Raw genomic sequence first — 27,201 nt, 5'->3', positions numbered from 1 at the left:
AAGAGTAGTCAGTTAAAGTTAATCGCGTCAGTTGATATTTGCACAACTTGTTTTGGTTGACTGTGACGTCACAACGCTTACTTGTATCGTCTGACGTCATGGATCGTCCAAGAGAGTCGCTTTCGTCATCGAGTCAAACCTATATGGAGGGATTTCTAATCAAACGCGTAAGTGATGGTTTGTTTTCTATGTGGGAAATATTACACGTTATATGTATTATGTTTTGTGTACACCATCTATAATTCAAACGTTTAACGCATTTTTTGTTACCTAAAGTAAAGGTTTGTGCCTGAAGCAAGTGTTGTTCCTAAAAATGTAGTTACTTAAATGATTTCGCCTAAAAATAATCTGAAAACGCAGTCACCCAAGTGTTTTGCAGGTATAGTAGGCCTTTGTTTGTGCTTGGCCTTATGTACAGAATCAACTACATTATTAAGATGCAATTATCTCCACACAAAAGAACAATGACATTTGAATACAATAACTTCTCTAGTCAAATTAGGTGGCAGCTCAATGCTAATTCGAACAAATAGCATTGTGATGTCTCTGGGCACATATATAGACTCATCGGCAGGTTTCGTAGAAAAATACCCGCCCTATAATATCCACTGTCTGTAAACATTTGGTCATTGCACGTTTGTTTTGAACGGTGGACTGACTATAAATAATAGCACTGTGTGTTGTATGGGATTTAATTTGAAGACTACACTATCTCTGCTTTGTAATTCATATACCTAAAGATAGTTGCAACGCAAGTCTGATGCATTGCAAGTGCGTTACAACAACTAACACTTACAACATACCGTTAGTTTGTGTATAATGCGCGTAGTTAAATTCCTACTCTGCATTTTAGCTATAATTAACATATTCAACAAAAAGTTAAAACTGTTAAATTTTGCAATTATATTCACACAATATAGAAATACTAATAAATGTCTTGATTGTTACGTCATAACAGGGTCATGTTCGTCACAATTGGAAGACCCGTTGGTTCAAGTTATCTGAAACATCCTTGCGTTATTACAAGAACCAGAAACATTCCGTCCCACAGGGCAGGATTGCGTTGAAAAACGCAAAACTCGATAAACATGTGATTTTTTCTACAGACGAAAGGGACAAAAATCGCGAGGTAAATTGTGATAATTTGTGGAAAGGCATGGTTATCATATTAAAAAGAAAAAAGTGCAATATTTTGGCGTTTTGTGGAGGTTTTTTCAGTCAAACATTGTTGTGGGCCAAAACGTCTAGGTATTGATTCGCCCAAATCTAATTAACTTTACATGGAACATGACATTAACTTTCTCATCCATTTTTTCCCCAGAACTGTTCTTGTATTTTTTGATGTAACAGGACAAGCTTCCCAAACAAACCATGAAACATTGTGAGCCACATGCTAGTTGTCCAATTTAAAAGGTTTATATAGCCATCGGTTGTTACCATTGTAGATTTTCTTGTTTATTTGGAATGCATTTGTTTAAACGCGCAGCATATAAAATACACTGCTCTTAAAACAGTTTTTATTTTTACAGCACGTGTTTATGATAACGACTGAGGCTGGGTCGGAATATCCCGTTCAAGCTGCTACTTCGGCAGAACACGAAATATGGACAGAAATTATTGAAGCTATTATCGACCGACTTAGCAACACCAGTATGGTATGTAATTCACTTTTTGCTTGTGACTTAGTCTTCAAATTAGTGTTTTCAAACTTTTGAACTTGCGACACCATAAGCAACCGTTTATGACAAACTGTTCTCGCTTATAAAGCAAAAAAATTGTAATTTGAGTGTGTTAAAGACTTCTTTCGAAAACAAAAATGATTTGAATGTGATTCTAAGTTGTGCAGTTTTTGGCTTTTTTGGTTCCTCTCGTTTATCTTCTGACAAAGTTTAAGACAAAATTACTCCTAAAGTTTCCATAGCACTGAACCCGGATACCTGACACGTTTTTTTAAATACTATTTGCTCACAAAAATGGTAAAATCTACCTCTTTGGGTTATCCCCCGGTCAAGGACAATCCTCTCCAATCAGTGTTTTTTAAGGTGTTTTGTTTCTCCAGCGGTTTCCTAAAATTTGCCAGTAGCCTAATAAATAATTATTCGTTTAAGCAAATATGGCTATTTTTTGGTATTTAAATGAAACACTTGCGGTCTCTCAAAACTACTTAGCGGTCACCCAAACCAAACCTTATAAAAAACCTGTATAAGATAAGAGTTGTAAACTTTGTTTGAAAACGCAAATATATAAAGTGAATGTGGCAATACAAACTCTGTTTAGGACGACTCCGTTGGGATGCCGATCAGCCCGACAAGCCTGTCCTCTGATTCGTCGGATGAGAGCACAGAAATGCGACGGAGCGCGGAGTTGATCGTAAAAATGTCGTGCAAAGACGGCGGGGTCACCCGGGAGGCACGTACAATCGACGGAATCAGATACACACAGGGATTTTCTGGTGAGTTTTTCATTTGACGGCCCTGGGTTTCAAACGTACAAAAATTTTTTTAGTGAAAACTCGCAAAAAACGGTATAAACATTGTTTTTGCATAAGAAATGAGCACTACTTTACCCTGATCAACCAACAGCGTCATCAGCATTATACCTTGATGGTTTCCCGATATAAGTTTATGTTGTAATAACTGTTACGCTACCTCCACGGTTTCAATAGTCAAACAAAACAAATATAACTCAACAATAACAACTGAAACTGACTGCCACTTTAGACCAGACTTTTTCCTAAACAAGATAGGCGACATTATAGGTTTCATACTTTTTTAAACTCCTGCACGTACCACGTAGGAACATGGGGAGCCGATATAAATCAAATAACACTGTGACCTCTTACTTGGGTTCAAACCAGTAAAACAAACGGTTTTCTATCGTATAGGGGTTGAGCTACAAAGCTGGATGTGGAAAAACATGGGATTAAACGGCCCTGAAGCTGAATCCACTGTAACCAGTCTGATGAAAGTAGGCTTACTGGATTGCCTTACATCTGATGTTCATTTGACACCGTTCGCTGATCAGCAGTATTACAGACTGGTAGGTTTAAGGGTTTTAGAAACCGAAAACGTGTTAAGAGTGCAACTGAAAAGTAATACTGCTTAATTAAGCAGTGCTATGCCCAAACAAAGGACCACTGCTTTTATGAACGAAAACCGGTCAGAACCCGACAGTATACAAGCCCGAGCCCGCGCCCTAACCTAACCTAACAGCTCGGCCCGACTTATAACTTTAGTTTAAAGGTTGTGGCGACCCGTAAACCAAAACGTGTTAGAGTTGAATAAAATGTAATATTCCCGATTGACCACATTAAAAAAATTGTCGAAATTACGGCACATCGTTAGATTATTATAAGGGACATTATTTGTGTTTGTTTTAATAAGCATAGCCGCTTTAAAAATCCACTTGCATTAAGGTTTAAATTTGTCCGAGATAAATGTCAATTTAGCGACACACCGTTTGCGGAGAACAATTGATAGATAACATTCATTGCACATTGGTGCTTAATGTATGGATTTCATTAGTGATATTATATGTGCATATTCAATAGCCACTGAAAAACCTTCATTTAGTCGCATAATCGCAGAGTCTTGTTGCAATCGCCTACCTTAAATTTATGCGACAAGCGTGGGCTCAAAACTTTAGTTTTCGTGGGATTAGTGCCTACGCGAAGCACTAGTGCAGATGCTACACAAACTTTTAAGGAGTATTTTAAGGAAGCAGGCATGACGACCTGAATGTTGCGTGCCCATATACGCCAATGCATGTGTTGCCCACATGAAATCTGAAGCCAAACTTTTAAGCATACACCTTGCAGCAACGTAATATCAATGGCGGGCTGAACATTTCTTCTTTGTAGCTTCAAAGCAGCGGTTCTCAAACTGGGGTCCGCGGTCCTTTAGGGGTCCGTTAGGCAATTTTTGGGGGACCGCGAAGCGGTTGAAGTAATTCTATAATCTTATTTAGCGTCAGTTTGTTCCACTGAATAAGTGTAAATCAAATTAGAATTGAGATTCGACTGTCTCCATTGAATGACAACTATCAAAAATACAATTGTTCGCGCACAATCGTAATGTTTTTTTTTTCTTGTCTGTGATGTCACAAGCTGTCTTTGGATCGTTATGCGTATTTTTGCGTAACTAGCTAAAATCCTGCAATCATGTTTCGTTTTTCTGAAATACACATTCCAACTAAAGGACCGCGAGCCCTCGAAATAATGGCAAAGGGACCGTTTTGAAAAAATAATGAAAAAGTTTGAAAACCACTGCTTTAAAGGCATGTCAGCGTTTTTTTTTTTAATTAGGCGCTTTAAAACACGTTTATGTTTGTGATAGCTATATTAATAAAAATATTTATATATATTAACCTGTTGCATCTACATATACTGTATTACTACATAAAGCGATGCCAAAATTAATGCTACTTTGGGCGTAGTTCGTTGCGTGTCCATTTGCAATCTTTCTTCTATTTTTCATTCGTTTGTATGTACACCCTTAAGTTGTCTAAATAAACTGAAGACTACTGTAAGCAACAGTAGATGTGCACGCTATGTCCAAACAGCTATTTATGTGCAGCATAGGTCTTGTAAAACACAACTTACTGTAACCGGAAGAGTACTAAGCGTTGCCTAATGGCAAATGTTAATGGATAATACATATTTTTCACAGCTTAGTGACGACTTGGCGATGAAAAACGGTTCGCCATCTTACAGCACGAGCTCTACGTCATCTAAAGATTCGGGCAGTTCCCCCTTGTACAACCCACACAAACTGAAGTAAGTGAAACTTGGCACAAGAATTATGCGATGTAGTTCCCAACTTCGTTTGTTTTCTGTTGCCAAAAGTTAAAAATAAACAAAAAACGTCCACGAATCACTCCCCTAAACTGACTTGAGAAATGTATTTATTTATAGACTTTTTGTGAAACGCTTTTTTCCGTGATACTTCGACGGTAAGGCGTGTTAACTTATTGTTTGAAATTGCCAGAAAACTTCAGGCTCTGAAGCAGAAAGACTCAACCGGTTTGCCATCAGATTTGCCAGCTGGTGACGTCATCAAAAGAGGAATCCTGTTTAAAAGGGTAAGAAGGGATTTTTTCGGTTAACTGAAGATGTTTTTTTCTTAATTCAAAGCACAGCAAAGCGTTTTTGTAGACAAATTACCAACCTACTATTTGAAGTTAATTTTTTTGTAAAATATAGGTTCATTGCACAACTAACAGTAGTTTGCATAATCTGATGTAGGCTTAAGCGACTTTTACTGTGGCTACTGTTGCATATTGCGCATCCAATGTATATTATTGTATTATTAGACACAATAACCCAATAACACTTTGTAAGTTTAGTGTGTCATATTTACTATGAGATGTAAAGTAGGTTCTGTAATATAGTCTAAGTCAGGGGTGGCCAAACTTTTTACCAGAGGGCCAAATTTGCAACTGTCTTGCCACTGGAGGGCCGGATTAAATGAGATTTACGTAAAATTTGTCGTAACTGTTTGCCAGGCTATGTTAGCTACTTACGTCATGGTTGGCAGACTGTTCAAAAAATAACGCTGCAAGGGCATTTATTCTAAAAATAACAACGCTTGTCACAAGCTACTGCTAGTAGCAGCCAGCGCTGTTGCACTGCTTGTTCACAGTGGTAAATATGGTGCTTGGAAAAAAACCAGGCAAGGTGTTTGGCGGGCCGGATGAAACAGGACTGGGGGCCGGAAGCGGCCCGCGGGCCGTAGTTTGGCCACCACTGGTCTAAGTATACTGTAGTAGTGCAAAAAAATACAGCTTATTTTGTACATTCTCTACTGAAGGGGTTTATTTTTAGCAAGCTGATCATTTTTCCTGTTTTCTTCGGTACTTCCCATGCAGACTCTCAGCAGAAGAATAATGTTTATCACACGAGTTCTGGTACAAACAAAAGCGTGTGTGACGTCATACCCATAGCCCTGTTGTTATTGTAGTCAAGTCTATTGTTGTTTCATATTTGCATGTAAGCACTGTTAGGTGAAGTAAAGCATGCACACACATTATAAATACTTATAGTTTCATCAATGTCTTTATTAGCACATTTTTTAATAGTTGTCAAAAAAGGAATTTTTGTGTTTATATGTTTAAAATTTCAAAGGTTTCAGGTAATTTTTAATACAATAGTTTTCAACCGAATTTTAAAACTTGAGGGAAGGAATTTCCTCCTTTTTGTGCATGTAGTTTGTAAATCGATACTTTGATTCAGGGGATTGACCTATGAAGTTAATAGAAAACGCAATTGTAAATGATCTTTGTGTGGTTTAGCATCTACTATGCAGTATATTAGGGAGGATTAAAAATGATTTAAATTTTTAAGGGGGAAATTTATCAAAAAAAGTTGGAAACCACTGAGTTACTATCTTTCCCAAACACAAACAAAGTATATCCATTTCTAAAAACTGTCTTACTTATGCATTTAACACATAAGCATGCCAAATTCAACCCTGAAATGTCTTATGCGTAAAAAATTAATGTTGTCGTTTTTTACACCATACCAATATCCTGTAAGTTGTATTGTTAGTTTTTCCAACTTATTAAAAGATGCCATTAAGGCGGTCAATGGTTCCGCTTTTAAGAAACTTCTGCTTTTTCACTTTTATGACGTCATGCTATCGACTTCCTTCTAGGGTCACGTGGTACCATCGTGGAAGGCTCGATGTTTCGTTCTTCAGGAATTTCCCTCCACGTTGTCTTATTTTGACCCTGCAAAGAAATCGGCCAAAACAATTAACTCACTCTCGCTCCATGGCGCCACCGTTTTTACTGTGGGCAAAATTGCTGCCGAAGTTGGTAAGTGAATTGGTTCTTGGTTGCCTGTTTTGTGCAAGCTTGCGTGTTTCACGTATAGTTACGCTAGTATAGTTGAAAAAACAGCTCATGTTGACAGCTAGTATAGGTGATAATCACTGATAACTGTTACCGCAGGGGCACAAAGGATATTTTTACCGTTTTGTTCGTAAAGCAGATTTACAACTAGATATACTATTGAACGAATAGACATGCATTAATGGTTTACTAGTTTAAAGCTCATAACCGTGAAATTTTTTAGTTATTTGCGTGTTGTTGTTGTTTAAGAAAACCCTTTTTCATTGTCACTATTAAGCAGCTATAACCGGATTAGTTATTGTTTTAGTGCTTTTGTGTCGCTATGTTTTCTTTTACCAAGCGAAATACACTCCACTCAATTATCTAGTTTCATAGGTGATTCAGGCGTTTTATATTATAAACCAATTGCCATTGTAACTTAAACTATTGCTTACATTGATAGCTCTGAGTATGCGAAATCCACCCGAGCATCTCTTCTGCGTGAAAGTGGCCAGTGGGACGTTGTATCTTATCATTGCTACAAGCGACACCGAACGCAACGAATGGATTCAAGCTATTAAACCACTTTGTCGACGAAAAAGAGAAGAGTAAATACGAGCAACACAAACAGTGGAACTTGTACATTTGAAATTGACCAAGAGTGATGTAGCCTAATGGACGGCGTGTTTATAGCATTACTGAACATTGAAAACGTTACATTTCGAGCGAAAAGCGTTGTGTTTTGTTTAATACATGGAAGTCGCATTTTGAAATGTCAAAACGGAAACGTTAAGAAAACCTCCCAATTAAAAAAAAACGTTCTGATAAATTAAACAAAAATTAAATTTAAACAAAACGTTCTGATATTTACATTTGTAAGCATTTGCGTCATACCATTCGTATTTTAAATTATTTTTTTGTAAGTTTGTATACTCTGGTGATAGTAAGATTGTATAATCAAGCAATTTATCAAAAGACGGTAAACTATCGACACGTCCTATGTCGGAATTGTAAAGTTTTATTAGCGTTGCCAATTTTTTATTGTGTTGTATTTTTCTTTTTACACGTTTACTTGTGCATCTATTTCGTATGATGGCGAAAATCTGTATAATCTTGTACTGATTAAGCGTGTATTATTGGCCAACATAAAGTGTTAAACATGTCTGTGCGAAATTCACTAACCGTTCGATTGTAGAGTTGCAACCCAGCTCAAGCCATAAACTTGGTCCAAACATAATTTTTCTTAAACAAAACCCGAATTATTCCCAGAAGTTGGGACAATTACGCACTAAAAGCCGGGTAAAAAGTCAGACCCAAACCAAGCCCGCGTTTGCTTAAACTCAAACCCGGCCCGTTAAAGAAAGTCTCTTGCTGTACTGTTTAGGTTATAGCAAGCGGTTCGACTCTCTAAGATTACTGTTTAGGTTATAGCAAGCGGTTCGACTCTCTAAGATTAATGACAAAGCAAGCATCAGAAAATACCTGTTGGGATGAGCCATTGATATCGTATGTAGGCTTTGTAAGATTTTTTGCGACTCTTTTTTCTGTCTATGCAGGATGAGTTAAATAGCAAGTCGAATAGACTGTTTTTATTTTAGTTGGCAGAGATCTGCTAGCAGCAATGCGACACCACATCACACAGAAAAAAGTAAAAAGAGGGTAGATGTAGTTGGAACAAATTTTAAAACAAGGACGTGTTCAGAATTGCAATCCAAGGTAACCAGCAACAATTCGCACGGGTATAACTTGCACATACCGATACAATACTTACAATATCACGTTATTGTGACGTCATTGTTAACCAAAAAATAACCCACACAAATGGACAAAGGTTATATTTTGTTCCAATTCACTTATAACTTATAGTTAAACATATTCGTGTGAATTTTGACGACAACTTTATGGGACATGCAACGTGAAATAAAATACGTCATTGAAAACGTATTTTACGAACATCAGGTCATACACGATACTTGCTGGACGGACGGCCTTGTATTGTTTTGTCTTCTTTTGTGAACAGGAGGTCTAGGCTGGTACCTTCGAACGTGTGTATGCTAAACAAAAGGTAAGTTATAGTTACACTTACACAGCATATTAATACGGGCAATAAGTGTAAACCCTTTCCAAGCAAACAAAGTATAGTTGTTATTTCCCATACCAATGGTAATAGACCATAAAAAATGCATTTTTTAACTTTTCAATGTAAAGGCATAAAGTCAGTAAATGATAAGCTGCAGACAGTGCACACTGTTCTCTTCAAACTATTAGACTTTTTCAAGCACTGTTTTCGAGAGAAAATATGCCCAAAGTAGCTTGGTGCAGCCCAAAACGATTAAGCCACAGCCAAATTAATCAGTACACACCTGGTACACTTAATGCAGAAAATAAATGGATTTACACACACAAACACTACTCACCTCAAAATGATCCAGAAACTTGGACGTTTTCAACGATTCGGCCATAAAACGAATAATGTCACCCCTTGGGCCCAAATGTTCTACTATATCCAGTTTTATGTGATGAAAACGGTCATTCTCAATTATTTTTTTCAGTGGGTAGTACTTGTCACCTTTCAAAAAGTCTACGGTTGAAACCGTTCGCTCTATAAAGGTTCTACAGCGCAACAGAAGGCGTTGCGAATCGAGTTTTCTTGTCTTTGACGAACTTGACTCATCAGTCGTTTGTCGTTCTCGTTTTATCGGCAATCCCCTTTGTTGGGGTTCACGAAGCTTATCTGCAGGGGCACTGTACGACCTTTTCCTTGTGCGGGCATTTTCATCTGGCATCGGCGGAATCGTTGGAGTTTCAAGCAAAGGAGTTTTCAAGGGCCGGTTATTCAACACTGTGGTGTTATTTGAAAAGGTTGAATTAAAATACCTCCATTCTTTAGATAAACTTAAACGAGGTATCTTGTCTTCAGACCTTTTCTTCTGATGCACTTCTGGTGGAGAAACGTTTCTCTCAGATGCTGGATTTCTGTTGACCAGTCCCAAAGGTTTTAAACTCTTAGGAGCTTCTGACAGCTGTTTTAGCATTTCTAGTTTATTTTTCCGTCTTGCGTTATAGTAATGCACTGCAGAGTGCTTTGGATGTGGCGGTGTTCGGCAAGTAGTTGACTTACGTTGCAATGTCAAATTCCTCATGGGACTTTGGTTTAGGTCAACTGAAGGTGGTTGCGCGGATTTTGAACGTCGCTGGTTGCCCTTTGTACTTCTGTTAAAAACTTGGTGTTGCAGGTCAGTATCAGGTGGAGTTTCTTGTTTGGCAATTGCAACCGGACTTTTATGCTGTGTTGTATCGCTTCTATCTGGCTTGTCTTTTGGTGGAACGCAGGGTTGTTTAGTTTTGTCCGAATGGTGCACAAGCTGGGCATGTTTGTTCTTCCTTTTTGATGCAAGAGCATCCACAAAGTCATAAGGATTATTGTTACTATCAACGTTGGTGCTCGCAAAGTTTCTTGGCGGAGATTTTTCTACCTTTGCAAATAGACTTGGAGTTGGCATTATACTGGGTGATGGATTCACTACAAAAGGTTTTAGTTCAGAAGCAGGTGTCTCTAAAACAGATTCTGTGCCTGAAGATGAATTAGACTCGCTTGTACCGGTGTCTGAGCTATCAGAAGATTGTGTTTCATTCTCATCTCCATCTTCCGAGGAGCTTGAGTCACTTGATTCAGAGTCATCACTTTCTGAAGAGCTAGATGACGCAGGTTTTGCCACCCTTTGATGGTTTGCTAATGGTTGCTTTGCTGCTTCTATTTCAACATTTATGTCCAATGAAAGCTCTGGAGTTTTCCGAATTACACCACTTGAACTCGGACCATTTCTGGTTAGGTTTGAATTTTGGTTTGTAGCTGACTTGGGTGATAAAAAAGTTGGTCTTGGCCTTGAAGCAGTTTTTGATTCCTGATTGGGCGACTGTTTTGGCCTTTTTGTGGGAGGACCTTTTACAGGCTTAGTTGGTGGAGTTTTCGAAACTCTTTTCACCTTTGCAGCACTTGGTTTATTATTGCCAGATTTTCCCTTTTTAGATGCAGATCCAGCATTGTTCACCTTTGGAGTTGAGTTCATCACTTTTTGTTGGTTTCCAGAAGACTTGGGCGATTCCTGATTTAGTTTTGGAACTGGGTCCACTACAGCGACAGAAGGGATGGGTTGGGTCACTCGACGCGGTGTTGGTGGTGAAAATGGTGTACCAGTTTGATGTGAAGTGTTCAGCAAAGTGTTAAGAAGAGTCCTCGTATTTTGCCGCTCACTATTTTGATTACTGACAGGGGAAGGCTGGTTGTTGTTGCTGTTAATGGTGTTAGAAGTTGCAGCTAGGTCTTGGGTTCGCTGGAGAAGGCTTTGCAAACCAGACATATTCTGTGTGAGAAAACAATGATGACCATATGTATACATAGCTGGTTAAAAAGAACAAAATGCAAATTAAATGCATTACCATCACCAAAAAAATATAAACTAAACCTTTTTTGTTGTTGTAAAGTAATGTAAGTAAGGGTGAAACAACTTTGCAGAAACAAAATTTGTTCAAATGACTATCGTTTGCAACAACGATTTACCAGAATGGTATGTAAGTACCATTTATAATAGAATACAAAAATGCAAAGGCTCTAGTGATGGGACGACACCAGGTTTTGAAGCGAGTACCGATACCGAGTATGAGTACCACATGTATATACCTTCGATACCGAGTACTTAAGTGTAGTGTTGTACTTAGTTGTATATCACTGGTTAATTTATCTGCAATAGCCAGGGTACAAGTGTGCACACACACATGCAGAAAAATGTAATCCCCACGTGATAGCGAAAAAAATATACGTAAACTGGAGGAACTTTTTTCCAATTTTGTGCTGTCCGAAGCAAATATTGGCATAAAGTTGCCCGTATTCCTATGGTGTAAATCGACCTTCGGTACTCGCACGCTGGTATCGAAAACTGAGACAAAATATTTTGATACCGAGTATGAGTATCGATTCCACTGAAATTGTTCGATACCATCGATACCGAGTACCGGGTACGCGTCCCATCACTACTCAAAACCAATAGGCAAGTTTAAAAGTGGACTTACAAACGTTGAGGCCGAACAGAAGTATTGTTGTGTGAAGCGATGTGAATCATTTTTAATAAGGTCGCCATTTTTCAGCTTCTGTATAAGCTCATCATTGCTGGCAAAGTAAGCTACATCCCCAGATGATGATGATCGAACAGTTACTGTAATCTATAGTTGAGCACAAATATATTAAGTGATGGTTACAAAACAACACAGGTTCTTTAAAAACCGTTAAACTTTAAAGCAGTGTTTCATACCGGAACGTTATACCGGAACGAAATAAATATTTTTTGGCTCAAATAACCGGAACGAAATACCGAAATAAAAAATATTCAAAATACCGGAACGGAATGAAATACCGTTAAATTTTATTCCGGTATTTCGTTCTGGACATTTGACATGATACAATTGCTCAAAAATTTCGCGCCGTTAGGCTATAATCAAAAATAAAGCTCCTACAATTTACATCCGTTTGACCATTGACAAATGTAATGTGACAAAACAAATACCGACAATAATTATTGTGTGTTGCAACTTTCTTCCTTTTTTCGCTTAAAAGTTGCGAAGACCACAAAGAAATGTTCGTTTGTTAAGACCGAAATACCGAAAAATACCTCTATAAATTTATTTTGGTCAGACCGGAACGAAATAAAAATATCGGTCCAGAACGAAATAACGAAATAAATAATGCTCAGAACGAATAACGCTATTTCATTCCGTTGCGGTATGAAACACTGCTTTAAAGATTGTAATTCTGCTTTTTTGACTCGAACTTTCCAACTAAAAATCACTAGTGCGAAAACTAAACCGATCTGGAAGACTTACAGGTATATAAATTAGAGAGCAAAAGCTAAAGCAAAATAAAAACCTTTTGGCAGACTGCAATATACGTAAATGTACCTTTCTTATTCAATTGTAAGTGGTTGCTAGTTGTTACCCTTACAATTAAGGACATTATTCACACTAATTATCAAACATACTAGCATGCGGTCTAAAAACAAGTTACTTCAGCACTTGAACAAAAAAAGACGAATAAAAATAAAGTTTAAGCGTCATACCAAAGCTCCAGTGGCTTCTTCAAGCTCGAAAGCTTTTTGCATAAGAGTCCGTTGCCGTGAAACATAAACTCTTTCATATTCTGCTACTGATGTTATGTCCTTGAGTACACGTCTTGATTTCGGTTTTCTTCGTAATCGTCTAGGTCTCGGAGAAAACATGGGATTCCTTTACACAACAGCCCTACTATTGACATTATTCGAAAAACAAAGATACCTAAAACAAAATCCAATCATAAAATTTTTATGCAAAAATATGATAGATGAAACATAAAAATTTGACACAAACATACAAAATTATAATGTGAAAAGTTAAAATGGTAAGAAACGCTTTAATAGTTGCATATTCAACTGCATAGAGCAAAAGTCAAATGTTACTAGGGACCATAATGGCAAAGATATAAAAGAGCAAATTACAAAATAGATTTTTTTCTCAGCAAGTATAAGAAAATGTACTACAAATTCACAGTGTCACAAGATAGTTTAAAAGTACAAAGTTTGCCTATGCTTCAATTGCCAGGCAAAAAAGAAACAGTTAATGCTACAACAATTGACAAAGCTTCATGAAAATTGTTAGTCGTCTTCTAAGTTCAGGTTCTGCATTTGGATAGGAATTATATCAAAAGACAATACAGCAGCAAATTCTTCGAAAGGTATTTTTTTAGTAAAATCAATGAACTGCTCTTCATCCACATAACCAAGTTTGTTCACGTCAGCCTACAAAAAGACGCAACAGGTTTGAATGACAATAAAACTACACAGATATATACATACAATAAACAGTTTTCTTATTTCCAAGCATCGTTTTTTTTTTCAACCACAACACCCCAATATGCAGTAAAATATTTCAAAGTTAACTGCAAAACAATGGCTTTTACAGAGTGAAAAACAAAATTGCAGTGTGCATCACCCTTATACTCCTTCTGAGTGTAAGGTAAAGAAAAATATAGCCCATTAGTGTGTTGAAACTTTTAACCATTGAGAAACACCGCTTTCAGAAACTGATTAGCTAAGGATAATGTTAAAGATAAAAAAACAGGGTAGTAAAACAATACAAAAACACACCTGCTTTACAAAGTTGTCAGCCATTTTCTCTAGATTTTCTTGCTCATCATCAGGGTAAACGTGTTTCAAAATTTTTTGCAAAATGTCGCTGGTGATAGGCTTGCCATTGTTCAACATTTCATAAATGACTGAATATAGTTATCATGAACTTCGATTTACACTTAACTTGAACAAGGTGTTATATTACACTTACGAATTACCAACATGATAATAACTGGGTTTTATAATTATACATTATGTACTGTATGATTAAAACCTAAAAAAACTAGAATAGTGGTTTTCCTATATATTGCCGTTTATATATATACTACATCATATTTAACGATGTATCACATATACCATTTACTATATTTATAATGGATATATATTTGGCATTGGGTCCTGGCACTTTATAACATAATTGTTTCTGCAAGCATAATCTAATGGGTCCCCACACATATGCATATGCGATTTGGTAACAGTAAAAATAGGGCACAATCATTGTTAGATATTTACCAATTTACTATACACATCATTTGATCTACACATATGATTGTTTTTGCAAGCAAAAACGAATGGGTCCCCACACACACGATTGTGCGGATTTATGGTAAACAAACATCCTGGTTATTTTTAGATTCTTAAGGAAAAACTTAACCAACTTTAGCCTCAACCAAACTTTAAAAGTTTTGTCCGTATTCTTTTTGCATCATTATTGTCATATAATTACAAAAAAACAGTAAATAAGAACAGTCAATTTAATCTCATGCTTTGACCTTGATATTGTCGTTCAAGGTCAGTTTTTAAACACAATTTTCCAAAACTGAAAACTAGAAAAGTGGCTTTCTGATATACTTAAATTTTATATATTCTATACGATATTTACCAATTTACTACACTATACACAATTGTATCTACATGTATGATTGTTTATGCAAGCAAAAACGAATGGGTCCCCACAATCGTGTTTATGCAGATTTACGGTAAACCTATGTTGTGGTTATTTTTAGATTCTTAAGGACAAATTTTTCACAAAGCATTAACTTAACTTTAAAGGTTTTTGTCCGTATTCTTTTTGCATCATTATTGTCATATAATTACAAAAAATCGGTGAAAAAAGGACGGGGAAAATACTTTCAATTTAATCTCTTGCTTTGACCTTGATATTGTCGTTCAAGTTCAGTTTTAAACATATATTTTCCAAGAAAGCCTTAACTGTTATATTAGACACTATATAAAAAAGTCGTTTGCTACAAAGGTATACATAACAACTTGTTTTTCACTTAACTTTGTTTCGCAAAAACGACCGTTTAATGACCTTTTGACACTGTTTTTAACAGCATGCAGTCCTTAGTGTTTAACAATACCGTTTAGCCTAATTTATACATCACTTAAGTACTAATTCTTGAATTGATTTGTCAAAAATAAAGAAGATACGTTATGACTAGGGCAAATATTTTTTGATTTGTCAAAAAAAGTCAAAATTTTGTCAAAATTTTTAGAATAGGTCAAAAATAGGTCAGCATTGTCGTGGTGTTGTAGAGGTTGCACTACCAGTGAAATATTCATTTTACACCTTGTAGCTTACTTTATACTGTTGTAATTGGCTCATTGCCCCAATTATTGCGAATCATAAACCATCAAGTGAGTAAAACAATTAGGTTGATATGGCGTGATGCTCAACACACCTCAAAACGTGCAAAATTTTGGTAGGTCCCAAGTCATTTTACGGCAGCTGCAGCTCTTGCTTCGGTTTTGCTTTAGATACTTCATGTATCTTTCGTTTATACAAATGTATTGAATAATTTTCGTTGTGTCTTAGCTGCAGTTTTTTGGCAGTGATTTTTAATTAGCTCATTCCCTTTTCAGAATAGGTTAGGTCTATGTTCAGATTTTTGCCCTTCTGTTAGACTTTTGCACATTCTTTCGCTCTAGTTAGATTAGCCTAGCCATATTTTAACTTTTTGAACGATAATGCGTAATTTAACTACTTGAATTCTTCATAGGTCAAAATTTTGTCAAAAAAAAGTTTTTTAAGGTCAAAATTTGTCAAAATTTTCAATTTGTAGGTCAAAATTTTTCGTTTTTCAGGTCAAAAAATAATTGCCCTAGTTATGACGAAAAATTCTGAACTGTGTTGTAATGCCTACAAGTTGACCTTTAGTGACCGGTGGTTATGCGACGGCCAAGCTGACAACGAGAATTTAAAGACCATTTATCGCGGCGTTTGAAAAAGTTAAGTTTATTTTTTCATGTTTATGTTGATCAACGACGTTTTGCCTGACATAAACGAAACCGAAGTACGTTTATCGAGTTTAAATTACGTCTTAGGTGTAAAAACTTCGCCAAAACTGAAAATGCGCGTGATAACTCAATAAAACGACACAGCATTGCTGCACAAAAAACAGCTGATTTCTAATCACCCAAACGACTGTCTCGTAAAACGTCTGTCCGGACGTCAAGCTGAGCACTCCCGCTCTGCGGCCTTAATCGTAAACCAGTGAATTCTTCCCTTGGGACTTATATCTGACCGATAGCGTACACATATTATGGGTTGTAAAGGTAACTGGCAAAATTTTAAATACTAAACGAATACCCTGCTTAAATAATTGTTATTTTTTTAATATTTCTGCACCATAGGGCTTGTATTTCTGCCTTGAATCTAAAACCGATTATTTCGGGGTTTAAAGGGTGAAAAATGGGTGAATCCGAAAAAAAGATACAAAAATCTTTAAAAAACCTTACATTGCACCAAACAACAAAGCATGAAACTCCAAGACGCCGTACTTCAGTCAGTACAATGGTTTTAAAAATTTAACGGAACAATAACTAACATCTGTGCAAATTTGAATACATTTAAAGCACTCTTTTTTGACCAAATGCATTTAACAAACCAGTGTTAGACAGAAACGAATATTTTGGGGTTTAAGGGGTGGAAACGGGTAAATCTTTTTTTAAGGTAAAAAATTATTTGAAATACCTTATATTGCACCAAACAACAAAGCATATAGTCAAATGGGGTAAAAAAAATTTTGCTGAAGTTGGGGTAAAAAAAACAATATCCTCACAGCTAAACCAAAATTTTTTTTTAAATGGTTTCTTTTTCATAGGATGTATTTATTCTCTACCTATAAAATAAGCCACAAACCATTCTCAGATTTTGTTTGTAGGCAATGTTCTGCAGGTTGAAACAACAGTAGTAAAATTCGTATGTTAAAAAGTCTTCAACAACCTTCAGAAACTTTCCTGCAGATTTTTTATTACAAGTTTGGTGTCAATGACCTTTGTTCTGTGTTGTGTCATAACTATGACCTATAAAACAAAAAAGACTCCACTTGGCTAGCTTCTAAATTTTTTCAGATATCTTGTTGTTCGTTTTTACCCCAAACGGTTCTATAGGAATGGGGTAATAAAAAACTATGTATTTTTTGCACCCCAAAAATTTTTTTTGCCCAAACATTTTTATTTGTCACCTGGAAGTTTATAAAATAATAAAGAAAGCCTATAAAACATGTACTTAAACCAAAGTTGTATAAAATTGCTTTGGGGGCCCAGTTTTGGAGAAATTTTTACCAAAAAGTATACCTGCATGGCTAAAAGTACAAATTGGGATCCAGGCCTAAAGAAAAATGCTACAAAGTAAGAAAAAGAGGTTATCAAATCAGTATGTGGTAATTCAAGCAGTTTGGGGTAGAAAATTAAACTTTATTTCAATAAGGTTTTAGGTTACATGACCGGTCAGCAAGTGGGTGAGCTCTATTTAAACCTAGTTGCATACCAACAAAAGACTGGTAAATGACAAAAAACAACAAATCAAAGGCAATAAATGCAGTGCAATAAAGGTACAAAGCCATGGAAAGTCTTAGCACCAATTAGAAAGTGTTTTATTAATTTACAAACAGTTTACTAACTGCTGTAAGTTTGGTTTGTAAAATTTCGAAAACAAAGAATTTTATGTGGCTCGTGTTTTTTTGGCTTATTTATTGTAACAGAGTTGTTAATGAAATTTCTGTCTTATGTTTGACTTTAAGATGGTTGATTAAGTTCATGTAATTGAATTGAAGTTCCAACTGCTATTTGATTTTTTTTAAATGGTCCTAATGTCCACTTGTTTTTTTTTACCCCGACATTGTTTTTTTTTTGTACCTTTTTCGGGTTAAAAAAGAACAACAGTTTTTGTCAAATATTTTTTTGTCTTTTAGTAAAATCAAAAACTTGTCACATAACTATAAAAGTAGTCCTATCAGCTTTGTTGGGAAGAAGAACTGACCTTTTGTTGCTTAAAATAAAAGTTTGGCAACAAAGTTTCAAAAAAATGTTTTTTTTTACCCCACTTGACTATATAACTCCTAAATGAAGTACTTTAGCAAGTGTAGCCATTTTAAAAAGTTCACGTTTTGGGGGGCTGTGGGTAAACCGAGGGATCAAACGGGGTCAAAATTCACATGGACCATCTTTAGACCAATGTCTATATTGTGTGTAAATTTGAAAAAGTTTGAACCATTCTTTCTTGACCAAAATGTGGAAACAAATCCGCGTTAGAAAGAAAAAAAAATATAGACTAAAACAATATGTGTATGGGACACAGGGAAGGGGACCCATAATTACCACTTTGCTAAACTGCATAGCTAAAACAATAGTAGTTAAACAAAACATCACCTTTAAGTTTTATTAGTGGTTCAGTGCCCTTAAACCAGGCACAAACTTTTAAGTAGCTTTGAAAGGACAACTGGTGCTTTTTGTTCCATGGCAGTTGTCTTAAAACCTTAAAACAAAACAGTGGTTTTAGGAGCAACTGGTGATAGACTGTTGAAAATTATTTACTCACTTGTTGCACAAATTTGTCTTCAGACTGCCAAATTTTGCTTTGTTGCGTTAACATCCCTTTACTGTTGGCTCCAAGCAAAACAAATCTTCTCCAACAACGAACAACCTTAAAACATTTTTGTCAATTTTTATGCTGATGTCAATAACAAGATATATTTCAAAACCTGAATATAAACTTTTATGTAGATTTTTTTAAACATTGCTATACTTTGGCCAGTCTGCAGAAAATGGCAGTTCCCGACAAGATCTCAATTGTGCAGAACCAACATGTCACGCGTGCAAGACCAATTTAGAGGTCAAGGCAGGACAAATAAATGTCTTTGCTGCCTCCCAAAAAATTAAAAACAGAAAATTGTTTGTTTAGCTGCCATACTCTGCAGACTGGTAGTTTCGAGAATGCATGACACAACATAAATGCCTTGAAAAATAATAATACTTGTAAATGCTAACATGATGAATTCTACATTCTACCTCTGCAAATGGCATACCACAAGCTTCTGCATGTTTAAAAATCCATTGTGGATTGCTTGGTTTCAAGTTTTTGATTTGTTTGTGGCTTTCAACAGTAAAATGTGCATTGTAAGCCCCCATTGTAAAAAGAATGATAAAATATATCCAAGTTTCAATGAAAGGATGAACACAATCTGAAAATAGTGTTGTGAATTGTATCAGTAATCTCAGTTAAATTATAATGTAAAACCTTTACAGAACTTTGTTGCACTAACAAAATATACTGTATACATTGCAAAATGTTTATTATGTTTTAGGCAATGTATAAAAACGCTGCAATACAGCTATAAAACAAAAACGTTAATACAACGACACAAATTGTCCACAATACACACATTACACAGCATCATATTAACTTTTTGACATAAATTAACTCAGCGTTAATTAAAAACACATTAAGTGATTTTTAAAACACTATCCACAATAAATGACAAAAAATCACCGTACATCAAAACAACAATCCGCAAATCTTCGGATTTGCTACAATTCATACACATGTGAAAATGTTGTGCAGCGACCAGTCATGCGTATCAATGTGACGTACGGAATTTTACTCTTCTCAAATATATATTCGTTGCTCAAGAGCAGGGGCCACCAAACTTTTTTTACTGCGGGCCGGATAAGTTTAATATTAATACGCGGGGGGCACATAGTTTACATGCCCTAGCGCCGTCTTTCCATACTCAAAGTATAAATAAAACACAAGTAGTCCAACCCATTGTTACGCGATAGAGCCTCATGGACGCCATTTTGTAGGGGAAAACACAAAAATTGTCTTATTTTCACAAACTGGTGGGCTTTAACGCGAATTTGACTGACCAAATCAAATAAAACTTTTGGGTTGCAACATTTGAGCGTGATATAAAGTTTGCATGAAAAATAAGCGCCTAAATTTACATGAAAAAGGCACATTATTGTAATATTACGCTGAAATGTTAGAACCCATAGTTTTTATTTAATTTGGCGAATCAAATTCGCGTTTAAGCACTCCAGTTTGCAAAAATCAGACAATTTAAGCTATGTGTTATTTTCCTATACCCGCTGTATCATTTTGGACACAAAATGGCTTTATTGCGTAACAATGAGTTGGACAACTTGTGTTTTATATAGACTTTGTCCATACTTTTGTCCGATTTTATAGGGGCGCCCAGATATGATCTTTCTAAAATCCCATTTTAAATCTGCTGATGCGAATGTTAAATTATATGGTTATTCTCATCTCACGAGCAAATGCGATATTACGTCACAAGTAACAAAATAATGGAAATGTTTGCGCACAATTAACACTTGTAGTGTTTGTCTGTGACGAAAAAACTGGCTTTGGATCAATCCTGGGTGTTGTAATCCTATTAAACTATATGTAATACTAACTGTATATCTCATGACAGGAAAACTTTTAAGGCAGTGGTTTTCAACTCATTTCAGACCATGCACCACCAGTTTAATTACAGGAATATCGTGGCCCAGTCCATTGTTAAGTAAGGATAAAGAAAGCATCGACAGCATTGAAATGTATTCCTTCAATAAAGAATTTCAAATAGAGATATCGCACAATTGACATAACAATAAATGACCAATAACTTAGCTTTTTAGACAAAGTTTTTTTGAGCTAAATATTCAATGAATTGTGTGCCACTATTTTCAGTTTGTTACCAATAATAATTAACGTTCTGTGACCACCCAAAAAGTCATCGTGGACCACTAGTGGTCCATGGACCAGCATTTAAGAACCACTGTTTTCAGTAGGGGATAAATTTTTGTATGTTACAAAGTTATCAATGCAATTTGGCAAACCGAAAAATGTGGTCGTGGGCCGTCTATGAAATGACTTCGATGGCAGGATCAGGCCCGCGGGCCGTAGTTTGGTGATCCCTACACAAAAGAGTTTTTCACGTAAACGACGGTAGATTAGGGTTACCAGACGTCCGGAATTTCCCGGACATGTCCGGAATTTCAACTCCAAGTAGCTTAACCTTTTGATGGGGAACTATAGGAGGTTTATATGCTGATTTTGCTGCACGATGCACCCTGACGCGTATATTCATGCGACCACACGTTTCGAAAATTTACAACATATTCTTTTGAAAGGAACATACCTTTCAAAACTTTCTGTTTTGCAATTTATTTAGAAACAAAACAACGCTTTTTATCTTTGCGACAGTGATGATATTTTATCAAAAATGGCACTGTGGTGGGTTAGTGTAACGACGTGCTATATAAAACATTGTAACGGAACTATAGTGTCGCCAAAGACAGTTGTTGAAACTGCCACGAATTTTGCCCACACCGATGTGGTAACGCTGTGGTAGATTATGAAATGTTTTTTTTTCAACGACTGGCTTAATTAACGTTCTACGAAATGCCTTGCAAATGCAGCGCAACAATGCATACACCATTGCATTATAATAGGACTCGATGCTACATACTAGAAGTCTGCATTCTGCAAATAGCTGCTACCCATGAACGTATGATTATAGTTTACTTGACTTCCAACCCCTGAAGCGTGATGTAGAACATTGATTTCTTTAGTTGTATTTCTGATTAATAGCATAGCATACATATAAGTATCAATTCACACCAGGAAAACAGAATCAATAAAGTAGAGTTAAAGGAAGACATATTGTCATCAGTCACACAACAGCAGCTTTGTATCGACTATCGAATACATTTTGCTGAAGACTGATTGTTGCATTCAAATTAGAACAACCATTGTGACGTCATATGAGGTTTTATCACCATTGTAAAACACAAGGGACAAAACTTTCAACCAATCACAAGATTTATCCTTTTCCAATTAGTCTTGTCATTTCAGAATCATCGCTTTGTTGTCTTGTTTTGAGAAATGGAATGTGAAGAAGCACTGCGAAAATTGTCAGTGATGCTGAAACAACAAATGCAAGCCTAATTTCCCCAACTGCGTCAACCAGCATGCCTATAGAATGACAAATGTACATAGTTTTTATGGTAACAGTTTTGTGAAAAAAAGCATTTTTCAAGTCTTACCAACGCAAGGAGTAACTAAGGAACCAAAAGTCCCGTATGTCAGTCCTTTAAGTGTAAATCCCCAAGCCAGGTTTTCATCGCCGACAGCCATAGTCAATATAAGAACATACATGCTGTGCATGCCGCCCGAAACCAAACTATGAGCCACGCAATTGAGCATCAAGCCAAGAAAGCTGTCCGCAAACCAAATCGATGCTGTTGTGAGAGCCACCAGGCTTTCCGTGACGATTAGCACCCATACAATGTTTACACTTTTTATGCCGCCCAAAGCCCCGAAAGCAACTCTTGAAAACAAACTAACAATGCTGTATGCCGACAGCAAAAGCGATCCTCTAATCGGATCTACACCAAGTTTTTGCGAGTAGGGGACCAGAAATCGCATGTAGAGCACATAGCCTGAAAGAATGGCGAACCATATCAAAATGGACAACCAAAACCAGGGTATGACTAAAACCTGTTTGACCGATTGCCATAGCGAAACGCATTTGCTGTTGGATTCTTTATCATCTGCTGGATAGGGGTCACTGTGTAATGATATTGGCCTGTAAAGTGCAGCAGCCACTGCGGAATTCAAAGATATGCCACCAAATAGCAGCATGGCACCTCGCCAGCCGTAGTGGTCAATGAAAAACTGAAGCAAGGGGGAAAGGATCAGAGTCCCCACAGGGGAACCGGCTGTGCTTATTCCAAGCGCTAGCAGCCTCCTTTTGACGAAGTACCGTGAAATTAAGACGGAATGCATGGTGCTGGAATAAGCAACAGCTATTCCTAAAACATACAAAAGCGTTGAACAAACTTTTTACAATTACATGGTTAAAATTAAGCCACTACTCATTGGTTAAAATATAATTGACCATGCTTCCGTGTAAAAACTTCTAGTTGGTTTGATTAGCAAGTATTTGTTAAGGGCTTTAGGTTTGTTGGCAGTCATACAGCACTGTAACAGAGCGGGGTACTGGGGTGTTTGAGTTTCCGCAAGGTGATTGTGACCCTTGACCCATTACGCTGTAAGCAAGCTAACGGATGTACGCTACAAGTCAAACGTTACGTCAATTTGACCTGATAATTTTGCCTCTGTGCAAATATAAGCAAAAGATTACGGAAATACGATGTGAACTATATGCTAACAAACTGTGGACAAAAGTATATAATTTCGTACATGCATAGAATTTGGTTTTACTGACCTGGGATGAGTCCAGCAAGAATGTAAACCATGGCTACATTGGTTGAAAATGATGCAACCGAGAGTGAAACACCGCTTAGAACGGAAATCAATAAGCCTGTTACTCGAAATCCTAGCTTCGATATCATAGTGGCGGCCGTTGAGTCTGTAAAGAGACCCGCGTTAATACTGATACATTAAATACGATTTTGCAATACTTACATCCAATCACCCTTCCAATCTCAGTACACCCTGACAGCCATGTTACTTCGCCCAGTCCGACGTTGAATTCTCGCATCAAGGGGAAGTAAAACAACGGATACACAATCAGTGATCCAAACGTGAGAGAAATATTGATGAACAAACCCAGCACAATTAACCAACCCCAACCCCCATCGGGCGGGTGTACACGATGCTCATGTATCTTAGTTGGCATTTTGTTCAGCCAAAACCACGATAAATCACGTTATTCTTTACTTTCATTACCTAATAGACGCTAAAGCTCACATATTTAGTACAAAGATCAGTTTGTAAAAAAGCAGAATCATCTTTGCACAAATAAACAACTTACTTTCAAACAGGACATCCCTGCAACGGGTAAACATTGTAACTGAAATCGTTTAACATTGCAACACAGTCCTAAGGCTATAAGCGTTTCAATAAAGTCAAGTTTCCAAATGTGGACTAAGCAAACCGCTGTTCTTTACCCAGGGCCCTCAAGAGAAAAAAATATGCTGGTGCAAGTCAATTTCTGGGCACCCTTTGAAGACTCTAGTCATGTCTAGAATAGTTTATTCAATAGTTTCTGCTCCGAGGATTTAATACGTCCATTCGTCCACCAGAACAACAAAAGCAGGTTTACCATTGGAAAATGGGAGCGTACAGATCCTTTGAAAAATGCTTTCAAAATACGAAGGCCGAACAGCAAAGTCTTCGATTGTAAACGTCTTCACGCACACACACACAACTGTCGCTTTTTGAACTTTAGCAAATTGGTTCAAAGAAGTAAATGGCTTAGTTACAAAGGTGACCAGATCAAATACGTGTTAGAAAGCTGTGGCCAAGTCAAATACGTGTAACAAATGCCATTATAACGCCATAGAACGTGCAGAAACACTTGTAGTAGTCAAGAGTGTGCCCTTAACAGGCAATCGTTCGTGATATAGCAGCAAAGCACATTCAGGATGGCTATGCCCACGACAGCAATGCGCAAGTATCAAGATGACCGCCAAACAACAAGCATACTAAAAGACAAAACACTGACCTTCAAAATGCACAGTACCAAGAAACTTAAACAAACCAAGTGTTTTCAAAATTTCACTAAATGCCAATTCAAAACATAAATTTCACCAGCGATTCCCAACCGGTGGGCCGGGACCTTCTTTTTCGTGGGCCGCGAAACTTTTCAAACTATTACCAATATACAAGTAAAAATACAGTTCGTGTGAACGTACTTCCAAGTTTAACTATATTATCAAAAAAACATATTACTCACTGTGAAAGCCGCATAAGTTAAACAAAGCTTTTATTCCACACCCAATTTGCAATTGTCGCGACAAAAAGTACTTGTATTAGTTGTAAATCTTGATGCTAAAACTCTCTTTGTTAGCCTTATTTGGACCCAGAATACATCAAATACGGTTTCATAAAGGCAGGAAGGGAATGTGAGGCAAAAGCACAATGTGTTGAAACAGTGGTCCGCCAAAAAAAAGTTGTTTAAAAATGGGCCGTGAGCTGGGAAGGACTGATTTACACGACTTTCTTACTTACCAAACAACGGATAGAGCCAGTGTTTTTTTTAAGGTGTTTTGGGGGACCGAAACGGTCCCCCAAATTTCTCCAGCGGTTTCCCAACATTTGGACTTGCAACTACAACTACAGTTTTTGGTATTTAAATGAAACACTTGCGGTCTCTTAAAACTACTTACCGGTCACCCAAACCAAACCTTAAAAAAAACCCTGGATAGAGCTGTGGCACACAGAAAACTAGGAACGGCATCAAAAAGAGATCAAGCTATAATTTGCGCCCGGACGTAACAATAAAAAACTCCAAAAGAATTTTGACCGTGCACTTTTATTTTGACACGCCCTATAGCAGGGCTATTCAAATAGCGGATCGCGGTCCACATCCGGACCTTTTAGGCGTTGGATGTGGACCTCGACGGGGTTTTGATTACGGCTACATACACTATCAATTGTGTGGTAATTACTTAATCATTGAAATATAGCAGCAGTTTTAAACTGGTATCTGCATTTCGATTTTTTGGGGGATTGCGACAGCTAGGCTATTCCGAATAGCTATTCCAAAATCTTTAGTGAGGTCAGATTGTGCAACTTTGGCGAAAAAATGATCTATTATTTCACTAAAAAACTAACAAAACGGCCATTTTTTGCACATAATTTCATCTGTGACGTAATAAACTTAATTGTGAATCATTGCCAAAGTGATCCTACAAAACTAGATAAAATGTGTTTTGTATGTTGCAATATACTTTCGCAAAGAATAAATTAACGTTTAGTGCGTGATACAAACTTTTGTTTTGCTGACATATTCGGCTTGAACAAATGTGTTATGTTGAACCGCGATCAGTTACAACCAAAATTGGTTAAGACATGTTGCATTTGCATTACTGACAGATGTGTCCGGACCTAGTTGATTTTTACCTTTCGTTTCTGGACCTGATAAACTATATGAGTAGCCCTGCCCTACAGAGTATTTTGCAGTACGCTGTTTTAAACTCGCGTGTTTAGTGCGCTGTTTTAAAGAAAAAATCACAAAATAGAATACAGACTGCATTTTTAATGGATCGGTTTTCGGGTCCAACGCTAAACAAATTTACTGCGCGTTTCCGGTTATACGGAAGTTGTAATCGGTGGTTCGGTTTAATAAAATAAACCTATTTGAATAATAATCTATTTGAATAAGGTTGATGACAGCTTAGTGAACTTGTAGCAATCCAGTAGTGAAAACATAAAATTTATAGTTAATAGTCAATCACAAATTATAACTTGTGTCCAAGATTGTGTGTGTTTGCCTTGTAACATCAGCGTCTGTGTTTTAGGTTCACTTGTATGTATTTGTGTGTTGGGGATTAGCTAGTCGCTGTTTTGTTTGGTAACTTGTGTGCAGACATTTGTGTATCCTGCTGTGCGCCTATTTGTGTTATTTAGTGTCTCGTCATTTTTTATCGTATGTATTTCGTACCACGTGTTCGTGTGCTTTATAAGCTGTTGTATGTTTCGTTTCGCCCTCTCTTACGCTTACTCTTTCCATCTGACTCGTAGTACGTCATCCCGTGAAAGTCAGATCGCCCCTTTTACAAATTCTGCCCCAGTCTAAGGAAACAGTTAGCAACGACAGTCAGTTATCCGTACAAGCAATTGATGCAACGTGCTGCCACTACTGTCCAACTACGTGACGTCAGTTAGCCGCCAGCCAACCAGCTCACATGAACTATAATGTGGGAAACAGTGCCTTTGGACATATGGATGAGCCGTAAATGCTATAGTACAGCTAGAGCTTATGAAGTTGAATTTTCCTAGTTTTATTTTGTTCGTGCGAGGCATCGTTAAATATAACTGACGTTTAACAGCGTGTGTCCGCTACATCAGTGGTCTTTAATCTTTTTTAAAAACGACCCCAATTTAAAAGAAAATTAAATCAGCATTTACATGCGACTCAATTTTTTTTCCTGTGGGGAGAAAAATGTTTCAAGTAAT

General features: G+C 36.8%; 4 protein-coding genes across 6 annotated transcripts; 1 reads left to right on the top strand and 3 right to left on the bottom strand.

Annotated features, from left to right (window-relative positions):
• LOC145225314 (pleckstrin-2-like) lies at positions 1-8,001 on the top strand. 2 transcript variants are annotated; one of them, XM_080092001.1, is made up of 10 exons: positions 1-167; positions 959-1,129; positions 1,530-1,655; positions 2,278-2,452; positions 2,885-3,039; positions 4,668-4,774; positions 4,986-5,079; positions 5,866-5,904; positions 6,651-6,813; positions 7,292-8,001. In XM_080092001.1, exons 1-10 carry the CDS (start codon positions 99-101, stop codon positions 7,438-7,440), a joined length of 1,248 nt encoding a protein of 415 aa, XP_079948127.1. In that variant the 5' UTR covers positions 1-98; the 3' UTR covers positions 7,441-8,001. The 2 variants fall into 2 exon arrangements, with proteins under 2 accessions (XP_079948127.1, XP_079948128.1); XM_080092002.1 differs by lacking the exon at positions 5,866-5,904.
• A 401-nt stretch (positions 8,002-8,402) lies between these two features.
• On the bottom strand, positions 8,403-13,168 carry LOC145223829 (uncharacterized). The gene is made up of 4 exons (XM_080090223.1): positions 12,939-13,168; positions 11,899-12,048; positions 9,246-11,192; positions 8,403-8,882 (listed from the first exon to the last, which is right to left on the bottom strand). Exons 1-4 carry the CDS (start codon positions 13,095-13,097, stop codon positions 8,784-8,786), a joined length of 2,355 nt encoding a protein of 784 aa, XP_079946349.1. The 5' UTR covers positions 13,098-13,168; the 3' UTR covers positions 8,403-8,783.
• On the bottom strand, positions 13,153-20,041 carry LOC145223830 (uncharacterized). 2 transcript variants are annotated; one of them, XM_080090224.1, is made up of 6 exons: positions 19,764-20,041; positions 19,278-19,450; positions 18,808-18,912; positions 18,639-18,744; positions 14,001-14,128; positions 13,153-13,652 (listed from the first exon to the last, which is right to left on the bottom strand). In XM_080090224.1, exons 2-6 carry the CDS (start codon positions 19,395-19,397, stop codon positions 13,509-13,511), a joined length of 603 nt encoding a protein of 200 aa, XP_079946350.1. In that variant the 5' UTR covers positions 19,398-19,450; positions 19,764-20,041; the 3' UTR covers positions 13,153-13,508. The 2 variants fall into 2 exon arrangements, with proteins under 2 accessions (XP_079946350.1, XP_079946351.1); XM_080090225.1 differs by lacking the exon at positions 19,764-20,041 and having other exon boundaries at positions 19,295-19,368.
• A 1,826-nt stretch (positions 20,042-21,867) lies between these two features.
• LOC145225368 (monocarboxylate transporter 13-like) lies at positions 21,868-24,083 on the bottom strand. Its single transcript, XM_080092052.1, has 4 exons — positions 23,704-24,083; positions 23,504-23,647; positions 22,320-23,087; positions 21,868-22,248 (listed from the first exon to the last, which is right to left on the bottom strand). The coding sequence occupies exons 1-4, from the start codon at positions 23,915-23,917 to the stop codon at positions 22,097-22,099; spliced, it is 1,278 nt and encodes a 425-aa protein (XP_079948178.1). The 5' UTR covers positions 23,918-24,083; the 3' UTR covers positions 21,868-22,096.
• Between the last annotated feature and the right edge of the window lie 3,118 nt (positions 24,084-27,201).

The sequence above is a fragment of the Phallusia mammillata genome, chromosome 4 (genome assembly GCF_965637545.1).
Source record: "Phallusia mammillata chromosome 4, kaPhaMamm4.hap1.1, whole genome shotgun sequence".
NCBI classification, from domain to species: domain Eukaryota; kingdom Metazoa; phylum Chordata; class Ascidiacea; order Phlebobranchia; family Ascidiidae; genus Phallusia; species Phallusia mammillata.
This window is presented reverse-complemented; position numbering and strand designations above follow the sequence as displayed.